The sequence below is a fragment of the Argiope bruennichi genome, chromosome 2 (genome assembly GCF_947563725.1).
Source record: "Argiope bruennichi chromosome 2, qqArgBrue1.1, whole genome shotgun sequence".
NCBI lineage: Eukaryota > Metazoa > Arthropoda > Arachnida > Araneae > Araneidae > Argiope > Argiope bruennichi.
Genome location: NC_079152.1, coordinates 124,293,726 through 124,317,366, shown reverse-complemented (window position 1 = coordinate 124,317,366; position 23,641 = coordinate 124,293,726). Strand labels below are relative to the sequence as shown.

Below are 23,641 nucleotides of genomic sequence, written 5' to 3'. Positions count from 1 at the left end.
AATTTAAATATAAAGTTTCCTTTTGAAGGATTTTTGAATTTTGGTGAAGGATTATAGTATTTTCTTATATAGGCACATTTTTTATGAACTTGTAAACAGACTATACAAAGAAATGAAATTGTAAGAATCTAAAATTAGCCTTCGCACTTTTGAGGAATATCCAAATTTTAAATTTTAACGTAATAAAATTTCATATCTGATTCTTTTAATTAAATTGTAGTTTTCTCTCAAATTTCGGACGATATAAGACAATGGTGTTTGAAAATAACTGCTGCTAAAATACTAAAATATAAAAACTATTATATTTCTATATCGAAACTATTATATTTCTGTAATAAATTTTATTTTAATATCTAGTCTGTGTACTTTTTCTTCATATTTTTAGATTGCTTTCCCTTTTAGCAATTTTCCCAGAAAAGCCCAACACATTCTAGGTTGTGTTTAGATGATAGAAAATATATTTAGCAACTTATCAAATCTTTATTTTTTAAGTCACTCCTAAATGATACATCTCAAACTAATTTCCAATCATAAATTTCATTGGTTTTTACGCATACATTTAGATTTTTTTACCATTTTTTTCTCATAACAAATTTCAACTTTTCATCAAATGGGGTTCAATTTTTTAATGTAGTTCTTTTTAAATATCCTTTGGTACAATTATTTTTAACGCAGTTTCTTGCCTATAATTATCAATATTTTAATAGTATGGCGCAGTTTAGTCAAGTTTGGCACTTGTGCCATTAAAACTTAAGTCCATTTATCCATGTCATAAGTTCTCAGTTAGTAAACTGGTAGCCACTATTTTCATTTCTGTAACGTACTGCTATTTAATAAATCACAGCTCTTTCACTTTAAATATTTAAATAGTGCATCTCTTAGTAATCACAAAGGAAAGGAAAAAGTAACATCATTAATTAACAGACCTCTTCAACGACCATCACAAGTTAATCCATTTATGCTGATATTTTCTGTAATTCTGAATGGATAAAGTTGAAGCTCATCTACATTTTTCCAAAACTTTTATTTGAGTTTTATATTATTGTTTTTAATTTAATTCTAAAATAAAACGGAAAGTATTGGTTTTAATTAAAAAAATAATAAGTTATTCGTAAAATTATATTCTTGCCCAAGTTTAGAATCAGTCCTAAGGACTTTATTTCTGTTTTGACGAAATTAAATTAATAGCATATTTGCGATTAATTAATTAGTAATAAGCATTGATTAATGAATATTTTAAATTATTTTAAAATATTCATCATACGTAAAGAAAAAAAGCGTTATTACGTTAAATTAACTTTAATAAATATGATAATTAGTTTACAATACTATTCTTTCTATCATTAATTCAAAACAGTAGAGATATATCTTCACGGATCTAAAACTATGCATGATTTTTTTATAACCACAACCTATTCAAAAGAGCACCATGCATATGAATGTTATTAAGAAAGATTCACTAAAACATTAATTGCAAAATAATTTTGAAAGAAAAAATAATGATTTTTTTTTCACAAAACCGAGAAATCATTATAATAACATAATATAAATAGTGTTAAATCACAGAAGGACTGAAAAATGAGAAACAACTAACCAATCAACCAAACAGGCTCTTAATAAAATCATAGACGAAGTCTAACTTACTTGCTCATTTCACAATAAACTCCGCAGCAAAGCAATAGTCCTTACTTGTATTCTAAAATTAATTATTTTCATTAAGTATTAAAATCCTATTTAAATGAAATTCAATATTCTAACCCTCAATGATCACCATCAGCATTGAAAGATAAGCATAATAAATTTAATAAATATGAAAAAGAAAATATTTGATATTGTTCCATATATATATATATATATATATATATATATATATATATATATATATATATATATATATATATATATATATATATATATATGTGTGTGTGTGTGTGTGTGTGTGTGTGTGTGTGTGTGTGTGTGTGTGTGTGTGTGTGTGTGTGTGTGTGTGTGTGTGTGTGTATTTAGTGTCTAAAGAAAAAATATTGAGATTAAAACGCAATTGATTGTCTTAGTTCAGTTACATGAATCTTTCTAATGGAGAAAGCCCCATAATATTATAGCGCTATTAAAAACGAAAAGGCTCGATTCATCTAATTTCATAAAATTGTAACTTATTGGAATATTTTATTCGCTTTGTAAAATTACATATATATTAAACATTACCATCCTTCTTTAGTTATAATCAGTGGGCGAAAACCACGTAGTAAAATATTTGATGAAATAATGAAAATGATTTGAATCAAAGGGTAACAATGTAAGCTATTATAGATAATTAGACAAAAAAAAAACCTTTTGAAAAAAATTGCCAAATTCAGCAAAATCTTCTGCAATTACTAAATTGGTATCATTACAATGACATTTTTCTACATTTTCAAACGGTTTAAAATGGGTTTTTATATGATAATATTTTCGTAAGCTATCGAGGAAAACTGCCACAACTTAGCTTCATTTCTAATTTATTAAAATTTCAAAACATAGCTCCTAGGTGTTCATTCCTATCCTTTAAGTTATATATTTTCCAAATTTGATATTTGTAAATTAAAGCGCCAATACACGCACACATCCATTTTTATTATTAGTAATGATAGAGATAAATCATTTTTTCCTGAAATTTAGAATAAGATAATAGAATTTACAAAAATAAATAAATAGATATTTGCAACATTTGATGAGCTGTCCAACGATATAATTTGTGTTTAAAATCAAATGAAGAACATAAGAAATAATAATATTTTTGGTAATGTATTTATTTCTCACTAATGCCTTCATTTAATATGCACAGGACATTTTTAGCGAGCAGTTGACTTGCAAAGATAAATTACAGCTGAAAATTTCAATTAAATGTATAGTGTAATTTTTTCCTGATTGTTGCCATGAGCAAAATATTTTTGAACATCATATTTTTATTGGTTTTTAACTCATTGATTTAAAAGGCACACACCACTCTATCTAGGTTGTTTCTTAAATTTTTATCCATATCTTTATATTTCTTAATATATCACTTGTAACAGCAGACGCATTAAAAAAAAGAAAAAAGAGAGAGCTTTAAATTTTTTCTCGGTTTCTTGACTTCGACATTAAATCATTGTTTTAAATACTATAAAATTGCGAAAATTTTATTAAAGGCAGAATCTATATTGCTTTCAAAGCAGAAAGATAAACCAAATCTTCGTAGTTGATCACCAACAATGGAAAAAAATGTGTGGAAGAAAAATTAACAGTAACAAATAAAACAATGTCAGTTTCCTTTCAACAATGTTCTTGTATATAACGCACAAAATGCTATTTAAAAGTTGAATAGAAATAGAAAATAATATACCATAAAAAGTTCGCATCATTGAAAATATGATTTTTTTTTTAATTTTAAGAGAAGAATTATTTTTGTGTTGCATTTTCAGAACTTATGGTAGAAAAAGGTCACAATTTTATTATTTTTAATCAAATAATTTGATTATTTTTTAATTAATTTATTTAATTATACTTTAAATTTTTTTAATTAATCAGAATCTAAATTACAATTTCAAAAAAATACCTCCATTCTGCTCATTTCCACCCACGATTCCGAGTTAGTAGCTCTAGATCAAATAATCTAGACTGCAGAACACCAGCAAATGCAGAGAGACACATACATGTTATCTTTATTATTGGTTGGAATAGCGATGCAAAGGATTGTTATTAGAACGAGACTGGTGAAATTATATTACTGCAAAAGTTCTATCAAAATCACAAAAGTATAATTTCAGCTGCAAATATGTATCTTTTAGCTGGATTTCTCTAGTTCTATATAAAAGACCTTTTCTATAAGAATTTTTTATTAGATACTCTTTTAAAATGTTCAAATTATAATTTATAACTTCTTTAATGCTGTAATTATTTTAATATTTTACCCTAAATTCAATCTTTATCTTCATCATACAAATCCAACAGTTTACTGATATCACCAACGATAAGTGTCAACATTTGTGAAATTCTCTAAAACATATTGTTGTTGTTCCTAATGGCACTTGCCGTGAACAAGCTCACTGACGAAATCAGCGGTTTCAAGCCGAAGGTGCGTCTCTTGTTTTTAGTAGCGCCAACGAGGGCCAAGAGCACGTCTTAGCTACTCACGCATCACATTCGCTTGCACAGCCCCTTTTCACAGGGGGGTGCATTCACACATCTCATAATAGAATAGATTGAGAACAACCATGCCAGAACCGGGACTCGAACCAAGGACGCCCAGATGACGGGGAAGACGCGCTACCCCTATGCCAGGACGCCGGCTCTAAAATATATAATCATCGCAAACTGATTCATACTATTTACCACAGGAAGATACAAACAGTAAACAATAGGCTTTCTGCTCAACTCATAAACAGCTATGTCTTTAGATCTATATATTTTTTTAAATCTTTTTCCGGAGCATATATTTTTCTTTTACTATTTTTAAAATGTTTTATTACTCTTTTGTTGTTTATAGCTATTTGATGAAAGCGGCTGTCTTTTTTTTTTTTTTTTTTTTTTTTTTGCTTTATTATCTGAAACTGCTGCCAGTAACACTATGTTTCTTTCATGCGATTCGTATTTATTCTGCCCCCTGATAAAACACCCTGCCCATTTTAGTGGCAATATTCTAACTTTAGTATTGATACTAATAAAGCACCGTGCCCATTTTAGTGGCAATATTCTAACTTTAGTATTGATACTAATAAAGCACCGTGCCCATTTTAGTGGCAATATTCTAACTTTAGTATTGATACTAATAAAGCACCGTGCCCATCTGATACTGATTTATGATATATTCCCATAGCGTTCTTAATATTGCAATATACTTTCTTTCGCAGTATTGATTTTATATAATTGTCTTTCTTTGTTCTTTCTTCTTTCAATGACAAATTAATTTATCTTATGGCAAAAGCTGATTAAAATAAATTGGATCGTATAAATATAATTGAGCTAAAAGTTATTAAATTTTGAAAAAAAAAATGTTAGAAAGAAATTAATATTGGCTTAACAATTTTTATTAGTTTAAATATTCAAATAAAAAATGGAAAACGGGCATTCTTCTTGAGCACCAAAATATCATAAAAAAATTATCATCTTGTGCTGTAAAAAAAAAAAAAAAAAAAAAAAAAAAAAACTAAATAATTTTATTACAAAATGAGATATTTAATAAATGACTGTAATAAAAAAATTTATGAATAAAAAAATAATAATTTTGCAGTGATATTTCCGTGGAATGGCTGCTTCTGACGTAATAATGAAATTCTTCAGAAAACATTTTTTTTTTTATGGATACTGTGCAAAACCATCATTGTAACAATTTTATATGGTATTAAAAGTACCTTTTAATGAATCAGATCTGTTTGTGGATTAACTTTCTTTGACTTTATTTTTAAATGTTCTTTAAAAAATGTAATCTAATAGATGTCAATTTGGATATCATTGAAGCCATTCACAAAGACAACCGTATCCAATGTCATTACTTTTAATAATATTACTCAGAAAGATCGTGACTGAGAAGCATTGCAAGTTGAAACAATTAAATTTGTGATTGAGTTTTGGATCGTGCTAAACCAGATTTATTGATAATTACCATTGTGACAGAGACTTATCAAAATAATCAGATAAAGGTTTAGAAAAAATAGCTCTATATTTGGCAGAAGTTAAAGCACAATAGGAGGAAAAATGTTCTTCGCACTTTCCATACCGAATATTCACGAACTAATGCACTTAGTGACTATTGTGCCGTATATTACGATTATCTTTTTGTTTCAAGAAATGATAAATGTTGACTGAATAATCTTTAAATCATGATGATATTTTTCCAAGTAAAAAAAGTGCTTATTGGATATTTTTACTTCTAATGCATTTTTACATCGAATATTTAGTATTTTGATTAGTATATATTAATTTCAAATTTAATTTATTTTCGAGAACATGATAAATGTTTTTAATACAATGCATCTTTTTTTTTTCAAATTCAAGATCTTCCTATTATGATATTAAGCACATTTTAATTATTTTAAATGTAATTAATACATAAAGTTTTTAGTTTTGCTTTCTTGATGAAAAAGCAAATTAATGAGAAATTAATTTCATTACAATAGATTGCAACAGTTTTCAATTACAATATTTTAAGTACAAAATACATTTTGAAGTATGAACTAAGCAGATATTTTTAATTTAAAAAAAACACCAATAATTTAGCTAAAAAGATAGTAGTAAATTGTTTTTATTTGTCTAAAATTGAGTTTTAAATATATTTATCATGTAATATCCTAAGATATTTACACTTTTAATGCTATTAAGGGGAAAAATGTTTACCGCTTCCAGTTTATCCGATATTCCGAAATCAATTGTCTACCTATCAAAATTCTTATTTTTTTATAAAGGCTTAAATGATTTTAAAAAAACAAAACAAGATATATTATTCTAGTTGAAACTTATCTTTCCGAACGAGTAGCAACATATTCTCCTGTCAAGTAATTGAAAGAAATCTGATCCTAATGACAAATTAATGTTTAATTTCACTTTTGATGTGGCCACTTCAGTGCTGTCTTGGTACCTCTAAATTCAGTTGCAAAAATCGTCTAAATTAATAACTTAAAATAATTATAATAAATAATGTCTATACATCTCTGTGCATTAAAACCCTTTGCAAATATAGCTATGTCCATTATGTTATAAGAAGAATGGAATTATTTTAATAAAATATTTTAGTGTACCAAGAACATTTTACTAAAAAGGATCAATTGTGCCAAAGGATAATATAAACATTTAAATTTCATAATTTTTTGGATTTACTTTTATTTACTCAAAATATTATTCGCAACAAGATACAAAGCATTTTTTTTTGTTGGAAACATTTCTCATCTTTGACAGTTCAGAAATCAGTTTTTGAGCCATTATTACAATGAACACTTTATATGAACCTGTGATTAATTACTATCTATTTATTATTTTACTATGAATTTAACGAAATATTCATCAATTATATTTTACCAATATTTACAAAGTTTTCAAAAACTTTATATTATCAGAAATCCTTTCATCTTATTCTCAATGAAAATATTTCATTTAAAGATACATATTTTTTAACAAACATAAGCATTGGTTTGATATTTCATGATAGTCATACTTTTTCATTTTGGTGTCAATATTGACGAAAAAAATATTCAAAATACTTCGTCGTGTATTAAAAAAAAACCTTCTCAAATATATATGAGTCTTGAACTCATAACTTTGTTATCTAAGTATCGAGGATTGCTTTACAATCATTACAATGCCAACAACGATTTTGACTTCAGTTTATATAAACTCTTATCCCAAAATAAACTCTATGCCCTATAACATCAGAAAAATTTAATAGATATTTTTTTCCGAATAGAGTTTTGCTATCACTATTGGACTGAATATAGAAATTCTTGTTTATTATTTTATGAAATGCAAGTTACTTTAAAAAAAGATGGACAAAATTTTAAAAGAAATTAAATCTCACCAAATAAATATTTAAAAAAAATCGTTTAGTAGAACAGTCAGTGGCTTTAGATTGCATTGATAAACATACACAAGATTGGATAAACTGTTACTCTTCTTGAGAATTGAAGTTACAGCTGCTGTAAACATAGGGATATTGACCGAAATAAAACTTTGGTTGACATACATTTAACAAAATTGTTTTTTGGAAGTTAAATTCATTCTTAGCAATTTTTTTCACTCATTATTAAAATATTTCTATAGAACACTCAATTTCATTAACACTCTAAATAGTGGATTTTAATAAGTGAAGTCAGTTGTGTGTTCATTTGTTGATATATGAGAATTTTGCAGTTTCTTATAAGGTTTAACTAATGACGGTTTCGATGTACTATTTTTATAACTTATTTATAAATTAAATGATTAGTTTAATCGAATGTGTTATCCTAATTGTGCTGCCATCTTTAGGAATATAATTTCTATAAAAGAGGACAATACTGAAATTAAAAAGTTCTACAGGAGCACCGACAATTGAAGAGTTTGCTGCTAAAAGGGGGTAGCTCCAATTATTCAAGTATGTAGAAAACCGGCGGTAGCACCGGGACCTACCTCTATATTTCAACAAACCAAGGAGACAAACAACTCCATCGCTTGTGTTAACGCGAGAACTAACAATTGGAGCTAACTCCTTCAGACACCAAACGAACAAGTTTTTATTTTACAACATTATAATACATGTAACTTCAAATTCCCCTAATTGGAGCTACATCCGTTTTACAGCAAACCCATCAATTGTGATTTTTTTAAAGAATGCTTTTATTAAATTAAGTTCCTTGAAGACGCATTTCCATTAAAATTAAAGGAAGTTATCAACGGCTACTTGTCACTTTTTAAAATAAATAAAACCGGATGCTTAGCCAACAAATAAACATAAAAATTTAATTAGAAATCTAGTATATGTATTCAAAATTTATTCACCTACAATGTTTAACATCTCAACAATACATCCAATTTTTTATTGGCAATCTATAAGTAATTCCCATCAAAGTAGTTATTGACAGTAAGTTTGCCAATTTACTGCAGCCGGCCATAGATTATGCATACGGAACCCAGTAATCCTGAAACTTTAATTCTTGCTCCTCTTATTGCTTTTGCAGAATAGTGAACAGATAAAGCAGCTAAGATAGCAGTCCACACTTCTTCTTCATAGCAACATAACGGTATTTAACCATGTCACTTACCTTGACACAAAGGATGACACTTTTCTTTGCAACACAAGTTTATTATATCTTATGGATCCAGTAGCTGATAATTATTTTCATATTTACAGATATGTTTACATCTAGTTTGAATCTAAACATCTAAACTTATTTCTTGGAGTTCCCACCCGACCTCCTACAGACGCACACTCTTACCAGTGTCAGCCATCACCTTCCACACAACTCTCACGCTCATTTCAGCGCCGCGGTGGCCTGGTAGTAAGGTCTCGGCTTCGGAACCGGAGGGTTTCAGGTTCGTGACCCGATTTCGCCGAAGAACCGTCGTGTAAGGGGGGTCTATTGCACATTAAATCCGTCATGACCAACTGTCCTCCCACTGGTGTGGTTGGAGAGCGGGGTGCCAGCTGAGGTGTCGTCCTCGTCATCTGACTGTGGTTCAAAATTACGAGATTCGTCCCAAAATAGCCTTAGTGTTGCTTCAAACGGGACGTTAATATAACCAAACCAAACTCACTCTCTTTTCACTTCATCTTCTTTAAGGCGTGAGGCTGGAAGAGCTACGTGGAGGTTAGAGGCACAACAAACCATATTGTTCTTAACTCCAAGTAGGTTTCTAAATCTCTACGAATCTGCAGAGGGACATTCTTTTGAATTTACTTTCGGCATAGAAGGTAAAATTATGCAGTCAGAAAACCGAAACGCCGAAAAAACAGATTTTATTTCCGAATAAACTAATTTCTTAAAATAAATGCATATTTAGCATAGGGAGCTTGATTTTTTTTCCCTTTAAAAGTATTTTCCAAATTTATTTGCTTTTAAGTATCTAATAGTAACGAATAAAAATACAGGCAAAGCTAGACAAAATAGATAGTTCACTTAGAAATAAATTTTATCTTGTTCTTAAAAAATGCAATGTTTCCACAAATCAAATAAATTAAATATTTTGTTTGTATGAAAAATAAATAAATGCAGAAAAGATTTTAAAAATTTAATATCTATAAAATGTCAATAAAAACAATAAATTAGCAAAATATGAATGAACTTTATTTTTTTTAAATTTATGCTTAAGCAAGATGGAATTAAAAATGACATCATATTTTGACCATCACATCAATTTAGCTAATCATTCACACTTTCTCGTTTCCTCACCATTTAAGCACTTGCATTGCTATTTTCTGTATTAAGTGAAATATTTTCTTCTCTAACTTCCGGGAAGCATAAAAATGGTCAGTTATTAAATATGAAAAAAAAAAAAAAAAGATAAGTCAAACATAACAAAGCAGCTTAAATATATCTGTGTAATGTTCAGACTAAAACCTCGTATGAAGCATCAACGGAAGCAAACATCAGCGCTAATGATCTCAAAGAGTATATTTTCAATCTCAAAGAATGTAATAAAAGATGTCTTCATTGATCAATGCAGGAAGATGTTCGATATTTTTTCTTTTCTTTGTTACAAGAACTTTATTTATCAGTTTATTTCATTTTTAGATAGATATGATTTTCCAGAACTAAATTCCGTACTTTTTATTGCTTGCTGTGTTGCTTTTTCCCCCACGGCAGTTTTCAATGTTTCAGTAGTTTTCTTGAAAGAATTTACTTTCAATCAAAAGCAATAGCAGGATATCATTGCAACAGTAATCGTTTATGAAGTATTTTATTTAACTTCAGTTATTCGAATTTGAAAAGGTGAATTTTCTAAATGGATTCATTTTTCCGTTTTAATATGTTAAAATTTTGAAATTTTGTACATCTGCTTACAAATCCATATAAGTGACAGTGAATTATTGTAATGTTTTTGGAATACTTATAGGTTCTCATTAGTTAAATTTTTATTCACATCAATTCATCCGCCAATAAGAAAATTCTAAAAAAGTGAAAAAGTGGAAAATGATAAAAATATAAAAGTTTCTCTTTGTTTGATATGTTAAGAAAAAATATTTTTAATTAAATTTACTACAATCATCACATCAAACTATTTTTTTTAAAACTAAAACAATCAAAATAATTTATTAGCAAAAAAAATAAATATTTTAAAACAATAAAAAAAATGATTTTATTTATTGGGTATGAACATAATTACGCATAAATTTCATATATGTTCTTGCATGTTTGAAACGTGTTTCAGAATTAAAAAAAAAATAGGAAATTAAAAAAATAAATTATTTTGAATAAAATTGAAAGTTATTGTTTTTTAAATGCATTGAAAGGCACAGAGGAATATTCATCATAATTATATACATCATCGTAATTAAAACATCGTATAATTTCTATTTTATACTTGCTGTCTTCATTTTGGAAAGATTTCAGACTTTCCATATATATATATTGTTACGAAATTTCCCGGGGTTCGTTTGGATAGTGGGAGATATATGGTGTGGAGAACACTCAATCAGCAGGCGGCAGTAGAAAATAAAACAACGACGTTTATTTACACGAAGACACACAGGACAGCACAAAGACGGCAACTATATACAGCACAGAACACGATTATCTTCAGCCGAGATGTGCAGCATACAACAGCATACACAGCAGCATACAAAACAGCCCAAACAGCAGCACACAACAGACTATACTACAGACAGTAGCACACAGCTTAGTTCAGCACTAGCTTCACACCTTGGCTGCTCCGCTTATCTCTGGAAGGCCAGTTCTTTAAAGTCGGTTCCGACTACTCTCTCCGATCTGGTTCACCACGATGACTACTCTTTCGCTTCCGACTACTCTTCGACTCCACTGGTTCGCAACTCTATTCACCACTGGTTCACAACTACGACGACTCCACTGGTCCACAGCTACTCTCTTCTGTAAGACTCGTTCTTCCCCGTCGATCCCGACGACTCTCGACTTCTACTCAATTCACGACCGGTTCACAACTACTCTCTTCTGTAGCTTCCGACTACCAGTTTTCGACTACTGGTTCACCACCACTCCCCGGCAGCTGCAGCTCCTTTTATAGGTCTCAGGAGGCGGGGCTAGAAGCCTCTCAACCAATCAGGAACTTTCGAAGCGTATCTCTGTTCCTACTGGACGGATCGGGAAAATTCTCGATGTTTCGGGTGTAATCTATTTTGGCGCCAAAGTCGCCAAATTCGTCGCCAAATGGACGCCAAGCTCTGAGACCTCCTATGGAACCAACTATGCTGGGCAGCAGCATCACAGGTTCGTAACAATATATATATATATATATATATATATATATATATATATATATATATATATATATATATATATATATATATATATATATATATATATATATATATATATATATAAGAATCTTTCAAACTTCTGTCGGAAACTTTTAGTGCAGACTCACTGAAAAAAATTTTAATTTTTTTATTTGCTACCTTACTTCCTTTTACAAAACTACACTAGTTTTGCTCATATCTTAACTCTGAAGCATATTTGGATTCCGATCTCTGCTTTTGAGTGGTGAACGCGTACCCCTGGGTTCCACACCACAAATATTTGCATGCGGATGTTTGGACACGATAACATATTTAGCAAACACCAAAAAAGAAAAATCTTCAGTAAAAACCTATGATCGTTCAAAATTGAAGCTCAACTACTACGCCAATATGACTTTCAAAACAACATATAAAAATTAAAGTTTTTCCTAAAAAAAAACTGCTTGATTCCCCAATAACTTGATCAGGGTGGCCGAAATTTTGCTCATATGATGCCGCAGTTTATAATATTAAAAAAATATGCAATGTATATTTTGATATCAGAATATTTATTTATGTTTTTCATTATTTATTGCGTTCTCTTCAGCTCCAGAATTACTTAAAAAATTTTAATCTAGTTTTTTTAGCAGGTATCAGAGAGTCACATTCAAGTAATTTATTTTCAAAACAATAGCTTGCAAAACATGGGATTCGTTAATCAATAAATAAATTTTCATGTACTAAAAAATTTAACAAATTAACTATTAATTATTATTTTCTATGTCAGATATCAATTTCCCATATTTTTGTTTCCAAATATTGCGTACAAATGGTTCAATAACAGTCTAGCATCAGCAGACTGTATATAGATGAGTTTAAATAGCCAATACACCTCTTTGTGAAAAATGTTTTCAAGGATAAGATACACAAAATGTAACTATTTTTCATGCAAATAATTAACATCTGAAATTATTGTGAAAATTGTTTCTATTCTCTAAGTAAAGTTACTTCAAATGCTGATGGACCACTTACTACCAATATTAAATAGATTATACTCGACCAACTATAAATTTAAAAGCTCTAATGTTCTAGAATAAGGCACAATCAATCTGAACACAATATAAAAGTTTACAAAATACTTAAAATTTAAGCAAATATACAGAATAGTTTGTAATGCTGTTTGAAATGTTTTATTCTCCAAATTTTAACCTATGTTTGACAATTCGTCATCAACTGCTGGCTCCATTTTCTCTCAAGAATATGTCTTCTTTTTTAAATTTGCTATGTTTTGCCTCTTTTGCTTTATGATACATAAACAAATAATCTTTTCAACCAATTCCATCATCCTTTAAAACAACGTTTATTAAAAGTCATTCTTTATATTCCAGCACCGGAAACTCGAAGTACTTCGCAGATGCATTTGATGCATAAACTACCGAAAGGAAACTAACCTAGTTTCCGGTATCTCGAATATTTCATTCTGCTTTGGATATCCAATTATGTGTTGGAAATTGTTCGATGTGATTTTATTAACAGTTTTCGGTTTTGTCATTGAGGTTTCTGTTTAGTTTTTACTGTGGCGGCTATAGATTTTACTATGACGTGAGCGGTTAAACCTAATAGCATGGGATATTAATTTTATATTTTAAAAGTTATTTTCTATTTTAACAGTGTAACAAAGAATTTTTTATTTGCTTCAAATAAATTCGATGTCATTTCTATTTCTGAATTTCATAAATTTCACTTTTTATTTATAGTTTTATATGAGTTCTATCACTTCTGATATATTTTGAAATTCATGTAAACTTTTTATTCTTTTAAAAACGCACAAGTTATCTTTTATAATTTTGTATTTTACATAACGAAAAATATCGTTTTTTCGTCCAAAATATATTTGCAATATAATGAGAGTGTGTGAGCTTGTCTATGCATGTATATCTATGTATGCGTGTGAATGATGTGTAAATCGCATTTTGCCTTGTAACTCATACATTTGTAATTCATTTTGTATTCTGAAATGAAATTTTTCTTTTTTCCTCATATTTTTCAAAACTAAAAATTTCTTGTATCTAGACGTAATCGAATATTTATTATTCGAGTTTTCAAGATCAATCCATAGTATAATATTTTAATATTAGTAAATCATTAAATATTTTAATTAAATTTAATTACATATTTGTAGATAATTATTTAATTTTTATCGATGAAAGTAAGAGATAAGAAGAATCAAGTCAAAATACGTTTGTTTTCAAATTAAACTGAAGTCGTAATAAATTTTGAAACCAATTCAGTGTCTTTAAGTCTTCAAATGGACTTTATATTCAATTATTGGTAAAGTTTGCCTATTGAGAAAGTCACTGAATTTTTCTAACAAGACACAATTTTGATTCTTCTTTTCTAATTAGTTTACTTTACCTCGATTACGCAAGACTAGTTTTTGTTGGACTTAATTTCCAAGACATTAGTTGAATAGACACATTTTTTCGCTTAGAAATCAATTAAGAATAAATACATTTTATTTAAAAGATACTACAAAATTAATGTTGGCCATATTGCTGATCATATGTCGTCATTTTACGCAACTGTGGTACAGCTTATCTGTGGAAATATTATCAAGAAAAACTTATTTTTATTGTGACTTACATTCGAAGTATTTAAAGTTCACAAACTGACGAATGATTTCATATTTCACTTTCTAAAATTTCTAAATTTACGAAGAAATTAAATCAAATTTTTATTAAAATATGGATTAACTTCTTACTCATGTGATAAGTCTTTTATAATTTATGTCGAGCAATTCCGGCCTCCCCTTATATATGAATTTAAATAATTAACATCCGTCTATAGAAAAGGGCACACGTATTTGTAAAATCAAGGATAACTGCATAGAGATTAAAATAAATTATTCATGAAAACATTTTGGCATTAATTAAGTTGAAAGAAGTAATTACATATTTTTAATGAAATGCAGAAAAAATTTAGTGTCTCATACATCGTTACGGTAAGGAAGCTGTAAATCAGACTATTTAAGAAACATTTTGACAAAAACAATGAATGCATCCTAATTCTAGACTGCTTTTCTTTTAGAATTATATATCATGAATTACAAACACATCTTCGAGATATTTTTAGAAAAAGTACAATTACTTGTAAATTCGCAGTTGAGGGTGATAAAAAAAAAGAATTTTAAATACTGGCTTTAATTTTTATGTAAAAAGTGCAATTGTAATTACATTTTTTATATGTAATTCATACATTGGCACCTGAACTATTCTTATCATGGGGAGTGCTGAAATTTTAATTATCTTGTGGCATGCTGTAATTTAATTTTGAATATTTGTCTTTTTAAAAATATTTTAATTAGTTGATAATAAAACTAATTATTATATTGTAGACTTAATATTTATTTTATTTAAAATTTACAAAATTGAATCAAAGTAATCACTAAATTTTTAAATAATGTCTAATCAAAACTTCAACTTGAAAATAATTTTTTAGAATATATTCCCTGTTATCTGTATACTCTTTTATCAAAAATAGTGCAAAAGCAGCTGAAAATTAACTAAAATTACTTCAAAGTGTAAAACATCGGAAGATAAAAAAATGTAATTGTATATATGTCAAATACATTTACAAGTAATAATTTTATTTTAGTATGAAACAATTACGCAAACACTATTATTAATTTATTTTTTACCTCTTAATAATTACTAATATTTTTTTTTATTCATTTCCTAATTTTATATTTCGGAAATTATATTCTGATGAGGGAAATTGTATTAAACCTCACTTGTAGCTTTTCTGGAATGTTTTTTTTCTGATACCAGTTTTATTCTTTAACCAATCATGTAGTCAAAACAATTGTGCTTTATTATTGCGAGTGTGCAGGAGGTGAAAATCAGTACCAAGATAAAAGTCAATATTTAAGATGTTAACTCTATTGAGGAAAAGAGGCATATCGGTTTTCCTTGCATCTTTCCTATATATGCAAATTTCTGTACTGAATTGCATTTGGATGTTAATGTATTTACTGCTTTGAAGCAAAACCAAATCAAGGGATTTTATCTATGTAATGAAAGAAACTGGAAGTACTGTACACTCATGAGCGTGCAGTAATGTATGAGTAAGAATCGCATCAGAAGAACATTCATTTTCAATAATTGAATTAACGCTATATTAACCTATAGATAAATGACTATTCTCTAAGTCCAAGCTTTTAACGTCCTTTGCATCCGAATAATTTATATTCATATTTGGGCATAGTCGAATGATATAAAATTAAGAAATCAACATTTTTTCTTTGAATATTGGCGTGATTCTATTTTTATCAGAAAGAATCTGATAATGTGATCAAAAAGCCACCAACACATTCAATGAAAAATGAAAATGAAAAAAAAAATAATAATATAAGCAATAAAAGCAATTAATAAAGCAATGAATCTTCGCCAATTCTAGAAAAAAATCCATTAAATTATTTCTTTATTGATTAAATATAATCTACTTCTTCAGAGTAATTATTGAAACATTGAAATTAATATAAATGATACAGGAATCAGTTTATGGAAATGGATAAGAAGATCAGGCTTAGGATAAGATTGTCACATTCAAACGAAATTTTCAGTCTTTCAGATTAAAATTCAAAACTTTTAGGGATGGTAACCAGATCAAACAATGTCATGTAAATGAACATAAGATTGCACAAGGTGTCAAAATACTATAATTTGTGGATAAAAACGTCAGAATTCCAAAACTGTATTCAGACTTAGTCAAATTTGAAACAATACAAAATAAAAATATACCAAAATAATAATAATAATAATAATAATAATGCAATCTATAAAATCCAAGCTGCATGAGGATTATTTTTTTTAATTTAACATTTATTAAAATATTAATAAACAAAGCTTATTAACTTATTAATAAACTTTGCTTAAGTTTATTAAAACAATAAATTTAATAAACTTTGTTTAAGTTTATGAAAAATAAATTAAATAAAATTTGTTTCAGTTCATTAAAAATAAATTCCATAAACTTCGTTTAAGTATATAAAACTGTTAATAAATTTAATAAAATTTGCTTAAGTTCATTGAAAAGTAAATTTGATAAACTTTGTTTAAATATATTAAACATTTTATAAATATAATAAACTTTGCTTAAGTTTATTAAACAGTTTTGTTTGATAAGCTTTAAAACAAGAAGAAAACAATTTTGTTTTTACTTTTTAATAAATTTTAATATGTTTATTTGTTTAAAGCGTAAAATATAATATTTAAATAAGTTCTTGTTTTATATTATTTGCCCAGCTAACGTTCATCAGTATTTAATCAATCCAATAAATAATATGTTTAATATATATATATATATATATATATATATATATATATATATATATATATATATATATATATATATATATATATATATATATATATATATATATATATATATATATATATATATATATATATATATATATATATATATATATATATATATATAAACGGTCGGTTAAAATAAATAAAGACAAGTAGTAAAATATTAATGTACCAACAATAAAATGTTTATTATTGAAGACTGTCACTTTTAACGAATTTTAATAAGTTGCAAAAGAGATTTGATTTTCATTTCCTAAAATTATGGAGCTATTGCATTGAAACTATTAATGACTAAATATTAACACGTTTTGAAAAAGTCGTTTCATGCTACACAATTTTTTCAGTTTAACTCCAACCTAAAACAGCAGAAAAAGTGTAAATATTTTTATAAATCTCTTCACAAAACAAGTAAATTTCTTACTCATGCAAATTTGTTCCAAAATAATCGGTAAGATGCTAAAAGTGTTTATTTGATTTAGTTTCATACTTTTAAGGAAAAGAGAAAACGATTAAAAAAAGATATGATATGAGAAATCCAAAAGATTATGCCGAACTTTCCGTTGTAAGTTTCAGTGCTTTAATATTAGTTTAGTTCGCATTAAAAGTGGAATGTGATGCTACGGACAGAATGGGGTGTGATTGGAATATCAAGGGGAAAAAAATCTAATATTCTTGACATTTATCAAACAATAGAGGCTTTTAATTATTTGTTTGAAAAAGAATTTTGAAAATACTTAATTAAAGAGTTACAATCATTACAAGAATAAAAAAATAATATGAAATAAAATCTGAAAAATTAATGAACATCTTTATAAAAATATTTAATTACATGTAATTAAATCTACCGTAATAATTTGAATTAGGGCATTGTACTGTTATTTTTGCAAATAATTAATATATCTATAACTAGAAGTATTTCAAAATTGAACGTCATTCAATCTATTTTTAATGCATTTAAATTTTAAAATGATTAACAAATATAGAATAATGTAAGAAATTCCAAATATAATCCTTAATAATAAAGAATTATTTACCTTTAGCAACCAGCTGTTTCGCCAGGAATATTGATTATATTTCATTCAAACTGTACTGATAATAATATAATTACATATCCATGATTCCTTTAAATTTGAGGACATTACATACGGATGTTTTTATTTCCCTATTTATTGTCTACACGAATCCTTGTAATCGAAATCAGTCCCATGGCATCATAATGTAATAAAAGTATCAATGCCCTGTTTCATTTTTAAATTACATGATATTCTAATTTCACTTTTTATTTGTATTGTAAATCAAAATGAAACCTTCTTCTAGCTCTCAAAAATGGAAAAAAAACCAAGAGAATAAATATTTCATGAAACAATGAAAACTGTCTCGGAAATAATGCAATCTTTTGTAAAAAATGAGATAAAAATATTTTTTAAAAAATTTCCAAAAATCTGGAAATTATGTTCAGGATCAATAAAAGGACCATTTTTGGAAACGGTGTAAAAACTATTTTTCAGTGATAATATTTTCTGAAATGATCACAAAAAAAAAAAAAAAAAAAAATCAAAATTTCGTTTCATATTTTTTTTTTAAATAAAATAATTTTTTTAATTAAAAAAATACATTCCGGGATATACATTTTCAACCCACCAAAATTTTTGGATAGTTGGTCAAACGATCTGACCTATAAAGCACCAAGACAAACATACAGACAGAACATACATTCCCATTTAGTATACACACTCATAGTCTAAAATAATTGAAATAGAGATGGATATAAATCATAAATTTTGGAAATATTTAAAAAAAAAACATTTTTTTCCTAATTTCCAATAGTATATTACATTGTGTCTTGAAATTCAAACCAAATTTCAATCAAATTTTTAATCTATTGCTGTAACATAAAGAAGAGGAATTATGTGAATACATATGTAGTAAAGACAAAAAAAATTATGCTACAATATCGTAAATGTCAGATAATAGATGAATCGGATATTTGTGTTTAGAGTTAAGAAGTTATGGGGCTGTATCTATACTCTAAACAATTCATCAAGACATGGCTTGAATGTCAGACAGTAAGACGTAATCAGGGAAACAATTTTTATAAAAACAAATATAACGAATATTCGGTGAACCAATTAATCTCTAAGGCCAGTTCGTGAAATAAAAAGAAAATGCCTCATTATTCAAACATAAAAAGCGTCATAATAGAATTATTTAGTTAAATAAAGAAATGCATCTATATTTAATAAGAAATATTCCTTATTAGGCTTGAAAAACGTTTTGAGCCGTTCATTGTATGATAAATAAAACAAATATCGTAACACAGTCAAAACATTATAACTTATAAATCGGACTGTATAAAAAACTTTGATGTTCATTACAACATGTTTTGTAAAACAACGTTCTATCCTATAATTGAGTTGCAGTCCTGTTGTGAACCATCGCATTGCTTAATGTGGGATCCTGGTAGTGTGAATGAAGTTTTGAGAGAGAATTAAAAGTATTTGCTATTTCAGTCGTTATTTTGGAATTAAGTCAAGATGAATTACAATAAAACTTACAAAACTGGCCTCAAAGTATGTAAACAATTATAAAATCGAAACATAAGTCACTTGCAACCTTGGTCCGGTCCGAATCAACTAATTGAGTAAATACACGAAGAAAGTTTTGCAGCACAAAATTACATTTAATATCGATTACCGTTCTGCAAATCTCTAACAAACTTTTCTGAAAACATCAATATTTTTATCATCAAAATTAAAGAAAATTAAATTGATATTTTCTTTACGTTGAACATTTTGTGTTTAAATTAGGAAAAACTCAAGTCACGCATAAGTAAGGAAAAGTACGGAACAAACAGCAATTGTCTAAAGAAACCTGAAAAGGTTTATTTCATGTATCTTCTACTTGAAACAAGGACTTGTTTCTCTCATATTTTTAATCTTTATTTAAGTTGGAAAAGACCGTTAGAATGAATATGTACTGAACACGAGAGATTTTTTTTATGTGTGTCTGTGTGATATTTCAAGAGTGAGTATACTGAAGTAGAAAAATGTACTGATTTGTATGTTAAAATACAAAAATAAAATAACAATATACATTCGTTCTCAAAAGTTAATATGACTATTAAAAAATAAATATTGAAACACAGAGAACGATAATAGTAAATTCAGCCGCGATAGTAAAGTAAGTTATAATCTGTGGCAAGGTTTTTTTTCTTCTTTTGTCAACATCTTTCTTCTAACTTTTAAAAGAATAATAAATCTGACTTATCTGAAATGAAGCATGAATACAAGCCCATGCATGAAAGGATCTTAATTCTTATATTTACATAGCGCAAATATAATTTTTAAAAATTGAATATAACATAATATTACAAAAATAGAATTTATCCATATTTTAATGTCCTGCTGGACATTATGAAAAAATGTTAGCAGACTGTTTCTGGCTGCAAGGAAACTAAACTCACCTTTTTGTAAACAAGAAAGTTTGGATTATCTTCTGGGGAGGGCGTGAGGTGCCCACCATTCGGCGGGTCCGGCCGTGCATCCTGCTGCCCTATGTTGTTCTTCTCCAAGTCTTCGCTGTGCATTTCTGGGCCCTTTCACCATCGTAATGATTTCGAAAGAAGGGATTTTCGCGGCCGATTCGACTAGGGTGAGGGCGCTGGCGATCGAAGCAAGTCCTGCCGCAACCTCCCTGTTCGATCGAAGGTTGTTTCGGTATGGGGGAGAGGGGGTACGGAGGCAGTGTCGCCAGTGGGATCCAAGAAAACTTATTCTCACATATTGAAAAAAGTGAAATAAGTATTCTAATCCAGGAACCCATTGCAATTCGTTGCCGGTTGTTGAGAAGTAGTAGAAGAAAAGAAATGGTAGAATAGTTGGTTTGTTTATTTAGAGATGCCAAGATTCTGAAAAGTAGTCGAAGTTCAAATTATCGCTTTAGTTCAGTATGAGCTTAAGTTTTCATAAGTTTATAATGTCTTTGATGAGTTCGGACGGACTTTTTGTGAGATAGCGAATAAAGTTGGAATCTCTTGTTTGGTTTGAAACATAACTGTACTATTTTGATGGAACTCATTAAATGCTTGTCTAGCAATTATAAACATTTTGTTTCTTCCTTTACTTAGTACTAATAGACTAATTGCACTTAAGAATTAATCAGAATAACAGATATTGTTTCGTCAGAACAACAGAATATATGAGTAGCTTTAGTAAAAAAGTTATTGACATTAGTAATAGACTAATTTGACTTAAGAATAAACAGTATAACCGACATTTCTCATCAGAAAACAGAATATATGAGTAACCTTAATGAAAAAGTTATTGATGGTAGTAATAGACTAATTGCACTTAAGAATTAATCTGGGTAATGAATATTGTTTTATCACAACAACAGAATATATAATTAGCCTTAGTGAAAAGTTATTGATTGATACGTTTACATATGCATTTGTTTAAGAGACTTCAATTAAATTATTTGGTTTATTTATTTGACAAATCATTTCTAAGTCGTACATGCATTCTTGAAACTGATGTTATAATTTAAAAAAAAGTTTTTTTCCCATTATTTTCATCTTAGCAGTCTATTTTGAATAGTGAAATAATTATTTAAGAGTTTATTTTGAATTGGAATACAAACAGTAAAATGTATACACTAAAAATGTAAGTTGAATTTTTTAGTGCGAAATTTGTGAAATGCATGTATGAATTGCGTTCTTTTGTTTCATTATATTATACATTGACAAATTTTTAGTTGTATTACAAGATGTTGAGACCGATATCATGACATAAAAAATTTATTCAATTATTTTCATTTTTAATTTTGGTATTTAATTTGAAGTGTGAAACATTTTTGAAGAAAATGTTTTGAAACGGAGTAGAAATGGTTTTATGTATGCGACAAAAATTGTGAGTTATATTTGTAAGATACACATTAAGAAATATATGTATATAATTGATGTCTTTGGAAATTATCTGTTCATCAGGAATACTGATTGTATTTAAATTAAAATAAAGCTTAGATAATATACATAACAAGATGATTATGACTGCCTCAAAAATATTTTTATGCATTATGTTGTGATAAGCATTACAGCCGAATTATTTTAGCAAATTTACACCTGTTGGATTTACTGTGTAAATGAACTTTCTTAAAGAAATCAGTCGATGATATCATAGAATAATTCAAAACTTAACTATATGGGACGTTCAAATAGTACAGTATTTTTATAAAAAATTATGTTACTTCCCTTTAAACATATTATTTACTTTTTAGATTTCAACAATGAAACAATATCACAATGAACTTTTTGAAATAAAAAAAAAAAACTGAAAAATGTTTGAAATGCATTGCTACAATGAAATTTTATACATTGATGAAAATTATGCTGAACGATATTCTGAAAAATTGTTAAGATTTAAGAAGAAATTTTATTTAAATTGCTTTCATTGAAAAAGTAAATTCTTGGATTCTAAAAGAGTTTGAAATTCATTTTTATGCATACAGGTATATAAACGTTTTCTTCGAAAAAGGCCATATCTTTTAGTCAATTAGGATTCTCAGTAACTTTAATTAAAAATTGCTTCAAGTTGAGAATTTTTACCCTGCCCTTGACGTTTTTATTCAGCTTCGCTACTCTTGAACGATTGGTTTGGCTAACAGAGAGCCAACAGCTAGATACGCCCACATTCTGTTTCATTATTAGTTGAGATGAATATAATATTAGCTGTGTTACTTCTTTGTAACTGTCTAGTTCTAGTTTTATCGAAGATGTATAAAAACAGAACAAAAATTCCATTGTGTATGCATTAGAAATTTTGAATTGTTTATAGAAAATATACATTAAGGGTTAGTTTTAGGTGAGATTTTTTCCATTCAATTATTTATTTCTTGGGTTTGCATCCCGTTCCAGATATACATAAAGGGTATTTTAGAGGTATTTTATAATTTTATAATAACTGTAATTGTTTCTTTATTCCAAAATGAAATTCCGATTTCTTTTTGAATTGAGAAAATACATATATATGTATGTGTGTGCGTAAAAACGACGAAAAAATTTAATGTCTAAGCGAAACATTTATTATATAATTAAAATATTTCTCAGCTTTTACGAAGATATTTGTTGAACAATATATTTAGTAGCATTGGAACTTTTGAAAACTAATTTTTTCTAGTTTGATCTTTTAAAAATTCAAAAGTTAATAAATTTCGGACTATATATTTAAATTGCGTTTTGATGTTGGTAAATCAAACAAAAATTGAGCAATTGAATCGAAGCCTAAATAATATCGTTTAAACATATAAAAATATAATATATGTGGTATTTTATATTTTCTAAAAAATTTCGATTCATTTGCTTCATTAAGGTAATAAT

The 23,641-nt window shown here is 27.6% G+C and overlaps 1 protein-coding gene across 1 annotated transcript in view; it reads right to left on the bottom strand.

Moving 5' to 3' along the window:
• The window catches only part of LOC129959784 (regulator of G-protein signaling 7-like), a 203,831-nt gene extending 182,975 nt beyond the window's left edge, over positions 1-20,856 (bottom strand). Inside the window, exon 1 of the mRNA XM_056072679.1 lies at positions 20,732-20,856. Within this exon, the coding sequence (XP_055928654.1) occupies positions 20,732-20,854 (123 nt within the window). The 5' untranslated portion in view covers positions 20,855-20,856. The remainder of the gene's footprint in view (positions 1-20,731) is intronic.
• Positions 20,857-23,641: the final 2,785 nt, after the last annotated feature.